This window comes from Carex rostrata, chromosome 8 (assembly GCF_964058835.1).
Source record: "Carex rostrata chromosome 8, lpCarRost1.2, whole genome shotgun sequence".
NCBI lineage: Eukaryota > Viridiplantae > Streptophyta > Magnoliopsida > Poales > Cyperaceae > Carex > Carex rostrata.
In genome coordinates, this window is record NC_135925.1 from 4,318,725 (window position 1) to 4,327,694 (window position 8,970).

At 34.1% G+C, this 8,970-nt stretch overlaps 1 protein-coding gene across 1 annotated transcript; it reads left to right on the forward strand.

Annotated features, from left to right (window-relative positions):
* The first annotated feature begins 357 nt into the window (after nt 1-357).
* Nucleotides 358-1,759, forward strand: LOC144558628 (dirigent protein 22-like). The gene is made up of 2 exons (XM_078307477.1): nt 358-788; nt 1,456-1,759. Exons 1-2 carry the CDS (start codon nt 454-456, stop codon nt 1,679-1,681), a joined length of 561 nt encoding a protein of 186 aa, XP_078163603.1. The 5' UTR covers nt 358-453; the 3' UTR covers nt 1,682-1,759.
* The last annotated feature ends 7,211 nt before the right edge of the window (nt 1,760-8,970 follow it).

Consider the following 8,970-nt stretch of genomic DNA (forward strand, 5'->3'; position numbering starts at 1 on the left):
TGTTACTTCATATGAGCGGAACTAGAAAATTTATATTATTGGAGACTGAAAAATAATATAAGTGTAATTTCTTTTTTTATAAGAAAGCTGAAAAATATTGATGCATACAAAAACAGAATTTAATCATTAGTATTTAGACAAATGGTAGCTTTAGTGTATTAACAAAACCCTACACACAACTATTTTGATAAGCTAATTAGATATATATATATCTTTCAACACTGGTAGATGGTAGCTAGTCATCATAATTATTTTATGGAAAGGACACTTATAAATGCATGTATGCCTTTCCATTTAAATTTCATAAAACCATTTGGATTTTGGATTTCAGTAAAAACCATTTGGCTAGCCTCTTGGCTTCAGAAATCCTATAAATACCCAGAATCCCCCCTCATTTATCTCATATCTCAACCTAACCTGGGTTCTTTCTCTCCTGGTACCAACAATTTAACCATGGAGAATGACAAACAAGTTGCTTCAGACCAAGAAGAGAACTTCCCTTTTAAAATAGCCCCTCTTCAGAAACCACTGCAGCAAACACGTCAATTCACTGGCACCGCGTATTTGCACCACTCCATTTCGGGACCAAACCAAAACCAATCAGTAGTTGTAAATCCAAATCTCCCATATTCATTCGGCACAGTCACCGTTAACGATTGGCCCGTGTATGATAGTCTTGGTGCCGGTGCAAATCTCGTCGCACGTGCACAAGGTATGCACGTGCAGGCTGCTATGAGTTACAATCAGATATGGTACAATTCTTTCAGTATAGTGTTCGAGAATTACAGGTACATATATAGATTCAAAATCTACATGATTTTAGTTTTTTTTTTTTTTAATAGATATATTTCTAACTTATTGGGCAATTTGGTTTGTTTTGTTAATTTGCAGCCATACATATAGATGCTTTTACACCAAATTCATTCATTTATGTATTTACGAGTCTAATTAATTTGCTTAACAACTAATAAAAAAAGTAAAAATAAAAACTTAACAAGTTCATAACAAAATGTACTGCACACCCGTAAGATGGCGGCTTGCCACTTTACCCTAAAAAAAATGCACAACACACATATACCTATTTTGATCTGGTATATACAGGGACAAAAGTACAGAACTAGAAATTTTAATTTAGATGGGCTAAAACGTAATATATATAATGTGTGGCAAGAATTTTAACTCAAATTTTCACAATCAACAAGTATAATTCTAACTACTAAACTACAAGCACACATACATTTAACATTTTAGGAAAGCTAAATTTATAAAACAATAAAACAAATAATTAAACTTTAATATACATAATTAATTTTTTTTAAAAATCATATATATGAGTAATTAAGCAATTCAAACTTGACACCTAAATCCGCCCCTTAATATCTATCAATTTTATATGCTGCAATTAAACAGCACCATACTTCAAGATCTGTTGGCTTAATTATATCTATGAAATAGGTTTAGGGGGTCCACACTTCAGGTGATGGGGATTGGAGTAGAATTTCCGAGTCCGGGGGAGTGGGCCATTGTCGGCGGCACAGGGCAGTTCACTCTGGCACAGGGAGTCATATACAAAAACAAAGTCACGTCCACTGGCGGGACTGATATCATCGAGCTTCGTATCAATGCATACTATTCCCCTGTATATACCGAATCAGAGACAAAATCAGCCCCTGCCCCCTGATCACTTGATCAGCAGTGATCAATATATTGTCATTGCGTTTTATTATTCAATATATGTTGTTTTGTAACATGGATGATTGCTTTGATGTTCTTCTTTTGTTTTGCACAAATCAAATAATGTAAACTTTGTTGTTTAACTCGTTACATATAAATACTAGTTGAACTTTCTGTACTATTTAATTCGTTACAAATAATGTAATCTTTCATCTTTTATAAATTCTTTCATATTTTACTAGTTGTTTTTCATCTTCTACTAGTTGTCTTTTACAAACTTTGATTAATTGATGGTAATAACTAAATTCAATTTATTAATTTCTTTATGTTGTTTGATACAAAGTGAGCAGCAGAATTTATGCTAACCTATATGTGCAAACAAGGTAAAAGTACAGAAGAAAGGAAAATAATAAATCTTTGATTCTTGTCACATATTCTTGCAATTGCCTTCCATATTTGGCATGCCAGCCAAATCCTGTGTGTGCCAGCTTTAGCATGTTGTAATACTCCCCATCAAGCTGGTGTGTAAATCAAGAACACCCAGCTTGCCAGCTAGATAACCAATCTGACGCTGTCCAAGAGCCTTAGTGAAAATATCAGTATGCATACTGTTCAGATGTAGGCACATGGCGTGTAGCAATTAAACCGGAATGTATTTTCTCTCTAACTAGATGGTAATCAAGTTCTATATGTTTAGTCCGCTCATGAAAAATTGGATTGGAGACAATATGAAGTGCAAGCCTGGTTGTCACAGTAGAGCAACATTGGCGTGTCATGCAAAACACCAAGATCATGCAGCAAAAACTTGATCCAACTAAGCTTACATGCAGTGGTTGTCATTGAGCAGTACTCAGCTTCAGCAGAGGAATGAGACACGACGCTTCTCTTCTTGGACCGCCATGAAATCAGGGATGATCCCAAGAATCCCGTACTGAAGTGTAGTTGAACTAGACATGACTATATCATGTCCTGGAGATCCCTTTTAAGTATTTCAGGACATGATAGGCCCATGCCATATGTGGAGTACGAGGATTTTGCATAAATTGGCTCAGCATTTCGACTAAATAGGTGATATCGGGTCTCGTGATGGTAAGGTAGATTAGACGACCCAGAAGACGTCGATATGTACTTAGATCAGGTACAAGGTCTACACCATATGATGTGAGAGGGTGGTGTTGCTCCATTGAAAAAGAACACGGTTTTGCACCGAGCATTCCAGTATCAGCTAGTATGTCTAATGCATACTTTCGTTGACATAGAAAAATGCCTTCAGGAGATCGAGCAACTTCAGTCCTTACAAAATTCTTTATAAAAGCCCCATGATAATTTCTAAGAAAGAAACAACATGAAATTTTATCTTTTAGGAACACAAATTCTTAGAAACACACAATTTGTTGTTTATACGAAATTATTGTTTCTAGGCTGGTAATCAAATTCTTAGAAACACACAATTTGTTGTTTATACGAAATTATTGTTTCTAGGCTGGTAATCAAACACAATTTGTTGTTGGTTCAGCAAGCTTCTAGGTCACTCATATATCAAAACTAGAATTTTGAATATTGAAATTTAAGAATAGTCCAGTTGATTGCGACTTCATTGAACTATAAAATCGACTTAACATTTGAAAAGAAGGATTACCTAAACTTGAATTTCAAAGATCTCGGTCGAAGCCGAAGAATGAAGAGAATATTCGAAAGAATTTAAAATGGAATTCGAAAAGATGTGTCAAGAGAGGAGAGAATTGGAAAGGTCATCAATACCAGGATATGAAATAAATGCACGGTTTCCTTTATTCTCACTATTTTCTTGATATGGCATGTTTAATACGGCCCAATCCGTTGTGTTACAGGGGTGAAAATGGAGCGGATACGGAGCGGATAATGTTGATACTATATCCGACATCTGTCGGATAATGAGCGGATACGGATACGGATACGGATAGCAAATAAATATCAAAATTCAAAACCAAATCCGTCTTAAACGGATACGGATACGGAATGAATAGTTTAAAGGATATAGATTCGAATACGGATATAAAACAAATAATAGTCGGATAATTGAGTTATATGAAATTTTTAGATATAAATATTAAATTATTAATTAATAAAACTTAAATATAAAAAAAAATGAATAATGCCTATACGTGGCATAGAGTATAAACAAGAAAATACATTCAAAAAGTTCATGTCCAATAAAAAATGCACACGTGGTGTGGAATTTGAACAAAAGATGTTTGACAGTCAGTAGGGTTGAATAATAATAATTGGATAGCTTATGTTTGTTTAAACTTTCTTCATTTGTTTATTCAATCGGGTCCAGATATAAACTCCCCCATCCACAGCCCAATCAATGCTCGGCTAAGCATTATAATATCGCTACAGCAAACCACAATAATTTCATTCACGTGTGAAACTGGAGTAGAACTAGGGTGCTCTTTACTCTAAAACTCATCAAATCGATTTCAAACGACGAATCAGAACCGTTGAAACCCGCTTACCTTACGTGTGATGCATCTACATGTGAAATTTTTAAACATTCAAATTAATTTAGTATAAAGTCAAGCGGTCAAAATTAGAAGGTTAATAAATTAATTTTAGTGCATTTATTTTTTGAACGTTTTTGACCACTTGACTTTATACCAAATTAATTCAAATGTTTAAAAATTTCACATGTAGATGCATCACACGTAAGGTAGGTGGATTTCAATGGTTCGAATTCGTAATTTGAAATCGATTTGATGAGTTTTAGAGTTAAACTCACTAAAACTTTGGTAAGCTTAAGAGCACCCTGGTTCTACTCGTGAAACTGAGGCTGAGCTGAAAAATTTCTGCAAAATAAAGTAATGGGCCAAACAGCAGCCCAATGTCCGGCGCCTAACGCCTCAACAGCCAACTCATGAAATTCCGGTTTGTAATCATTTATCCCACAACTTCAAAAGATAATTTTCAATGCACTGGGATCCTTATAAAACAAGTTGGGGAGGCTGATATTTTAACTTGACAAGTCTGGGACTCATGAAGTGAGTCCTGGATTCGGATCTGACTCAAAAAATGGGTTATGGATTCGGGTTTGAAATTTCTTTAATGGGCTTTGAATATGTTTTAATATTTAAAATTTTAAAACACCAATTTGGATACATGCGGATATCTGATCCGTTTATGGATTTCTATCCAAATCCGTATTTGGATATTATTGCACCCTTTTAAAAATTATCCGGATTCGTATCTGAAATTATCCGAATCTGTTTAATTCGGATTTGAATTACATGCAAATACAGAATTATCCGAATCTGTTTAATCCGGATTTGAATTACATGCGAATCCGGAGCGGAATACAGAATTATCCGAATCTTTTTAATCCGGATTTGAATTACATGCGAATCCGGAGCGGAATACAGAATTATCCGAATCTGTTTAATTCGGATTTGGATTACATGCGAATCCGGAGCGGAACCGTTTTCACCCCTAGTTGTGTACCTCGTATTATTAATTTTTAAAATTTCGTCAACTTTCCAGATCATCTCCATCAATTTTAAGGATCAATCTCGCATATATAGGACGATATTTCTTTGCTCCTCTTTTTAGATTAGATACATCAGAACTATAATCATTAGCGATCACATGATTTTGTTTGATTATATAGCACGGATCGCATAATTAAAGTGTATATATGTCGTTGATTTTTTATAGTGCACTTTATATATATACTAGCTAAGTGTCCGTGCGTTGCAACGGGATTAAAATATTATTTTGATTACTTTCTTTAGATGTGATTAATATTTATTTGATTTTGTCATAATGTATTAATTAATAATGAGAGAAACAAAAATTAATGAATTGTTAATAGATGAAAACACAAACAACCACATCAAACAGGCCACGGAAGATCCGGGAATGTATATCTGAGATATCTCAACTTTTGCGTAACTTTTTTTATCCGGTGAGATATTCCAACTTTTGCGTGACGCGTGTCCGGTGCCTATTCGGGGTGCTGTAGAGGGTCAGTATTATGTGTGTTTTGAGATTCGTGCGGAGCGTATTTAAACGGTTGGGATTTTCCATTATGTCACGCTAAGTTTGAGATATCTCAGAGGATACGAATTCGGACTGGAGAAAAGGAAAACGCGTGGATTTCCGAAAACGCGTGGAGAATTAACTGCAGTTACTATGCGGCGTTTCATGTAATGGATACGGTTTTAATTAAATTTAGATTTTTACACGCATGACAACATTAAACAGATGTATAAAATCAAAACTATTTATTAAAGGGTGAGATTAAGATCTATTTTGATGAGTGGCTGAGATTTATACAATCAACGGCTCAGATATTCTCTGGACAAATAGAGGATTGGGTTCTAAAAAAATTAGCATGCTATTTAGTTGGGAGGATATATATATATATATATAGAGCTGGGCTACGGTGAGTTGCGAAGTAAAGCGACTATTTTACTTCACTCTCATATTTTGCGATTTTGAAGTTCAAAACGTCGATCCGAACCGTTCATCTTGTTCTCCATATTGAAATGTGTTTGGAGACCAAATTTTACATTTTTTGGATTTTTTTTACTATTTATTAAGCAATTTTGAAAGTCGCTGATCTGATGGTTCAGAAAATTTTACTGTTTTTCACTGTTCACAGCAAAACAGCAATTTTCAAAAATGCTTAATAAATAGTAAAAAAATTCCAAAAAATGTAAAATTTGTTCTCCAAACACATTTCAATATGGATTAAACATCTAACGGTTCGGATCGGTCGTTTGGACTTTCAAAATAAAAATACGTCGTGAAGTAGAAACGCGTTTTACTTCGCAACTCACCGTAGCCTATCTCTCTCTCTCTCTCTATATATATATATATAGAGTACGGCTAACGCGCTTCCTTTAGCATATGGGTCGAAAATGCTTCCGGTGGAAATTTGAAATTTCAAAATCCAAAAAGTCGATCTGAACCGTTCATCTTCTTCTCCATATTAATATCTGCTTGGAGACCAAATTTTACATTTTTCTGAAATTTTTTACTATTTATTAAGCCACTTTGAAAATCGCTGATCCAATGGTTTTACTGTTTTGTTAAGCCACCGTTGGATCAGCGATTTTCAAAGTGGCTTAATAAATAGTAAAAAATTTCAGAAAAATGTAAAATTTGGTCTCCAAGCAGATATTAATATGGAGAAGGAGATGAACGGTTCAGATCGACTTTTTGGATTTTGAAATTTCAAATTTCCACCGGAAGCATTTCGGCCCATATGCTAGAGGAAACGTGTTAGCCGTACTCTATATATATATAAATATATAGATGGGGAGTTTGGCTAATATAACATCAGTGTCATTTTAGTCTATATAACACCAACTCTAAAACCTATCAAATTGACGTTGAATGACTAATCCAAACCGTTCAAACCGATTTACATTATGAGTGATGCGTTTATATACAATTTTTTTTAGATTTTTGAGTTATTTTAGTATCAAATTAAGCGGTAAAAATGTTAAAAAATGAATGTATTAAAATTAACTTAAAACTCACACATTTGACCGCTTGACTTAATATTAAATAATTTCGAAAAATTATAAATTTTGCATGTAAATGCACAACTAATGAAGTATATCGGTTTGAACGATTGGATTCACCGTTTGAAGTCGATTTGATAGGTTTTAGAGTTGGTGTTATATAGGTTGAAATGACACTGATGTTATACTAGCCAAACTCATAGATGGGCTATGGTACATTGCAATGCATATGCATTTTTGTGTATTGGACCATAAATCACCGATTCAAAGTCCAAATGACCGATTCAAACCGTTCATCTTGTTCTCCATATTAATATGTGCTTGGAGACCAAATTTTACATTTTTTGGAATTTTTTTACTATTTATTAAGCCACTTTGAAAATTGTTGATCCAACAATACCTTTTGATTTTACTGTTACCGTTGGATCAGCAATTTTCAAAGTGGCTTAATAAATAGTAAAAAATTCCAAAAAATGTAAAATTTGGTCTCCAAGCACATATTAATATGGAAAACAAGATGAACGATCTGGATCGGTCATTTGGACTTTGAATCTGGTGATTTATGATCCAATGCACAAAAATGCCTATGCATTGCAATGTACCATAGCCCATATATATATATAGACGTTGGCTAAGATCAAAGTGGTAGTTCCTGAGCTTTGGTGCTACCAATTCATTTTTCAATTTTCAAAGTTCCAAACACCGATCGGAACATTTCAAATTGATCTCTATATTAAAATGTACTTGGAGACCAAATTTTACATTTTTCTGAATATTTTTATTATTTATTAAGCCACTTTGAAAATCGCTAATCCAACGGTGGCTTAACAAAACAGTAAAATCAGAAGCCACTGTTGGATCAACAATTTTCAAAATGGCTTAATAAATAGTAAAAAAATTCAGAAAAATGTAAAATTTGGTCTCTAAGCACATTTTAATATAGAGATCAACTTGAATGGTTCGGATCGACGTTTTAAACTTTGAAAATTGAAAAACGAATTGGTAGCACCAAAGCTCAAGAACTACCACTTTGATCTTACCCAACCTATATATATATATATATAGAGAGAGAGAGATTAACTAATATGCTTTCGGTAGCACATCGGCCGAAGTGCTACCGGTCCAAATTTGAAATTTCAAAATCCAAAAAGTCGATCTGAACCATTCATCTTATTCTCCATATTAATATGTGCTTGGAGACCAAATTATATATTTTTTTAAATTTTTTTACTATATATTAAGTCACTTTGAAAATCGTTGATCCAATGGTGGCTTAACAAAACAGTGCTACCCGAAGTGAGAGTTGAATTGAAATAAAATTAGTGCAATAAAAGTAAATGAGGGGGGGTGTCACACCCCGCAGCCACGGGTCGTAACAGTCTCCCGCCGTAAGCATACAACGCCGTGTATACTTACAAGGCTATTCAAATCTTACTCAACAATTCAACAGATAATAATATAAACTAAGTTTATAGATACACAAATCAGAGTACACAGTCTGGTCAGAATATAATACAACATAAGTATCTCATCCGGATACCAACCATAAGGCATACCCTAAATCTATACAACAAAACATATCTAGGGTTATCAAGTGGTAAGCTACTAAGACCTACTACTCTCGTGCCTCTCCGGAATCAGTCGCACCAGTACCTGTAAAATAACCGGGAGGGTGGGGGTGAGAATAAATTCTCAGTGCGAATTTTGCCACAGTTTAGACTATTGGACTTGCAATCAAACTCTATATTCAACAATGAAACCCAAACAATAACAATGCAAACAGATATAT

Coding starts and splice junctions, on each gene's coding strand:
- LOC144558628 (XM_078307477.1), top strand. CDS start 454: ATGGAGAATGACAAACAAGTTGCTTCAGACCAAGAAGAGAACTTCCCT. Junction 789..1,455: donor ATAGTGTTCGAGAATTACAG/GTACATATATAG, acceptor TCTATGAAATAG/GTTTAGGGGGTCCACACTTC.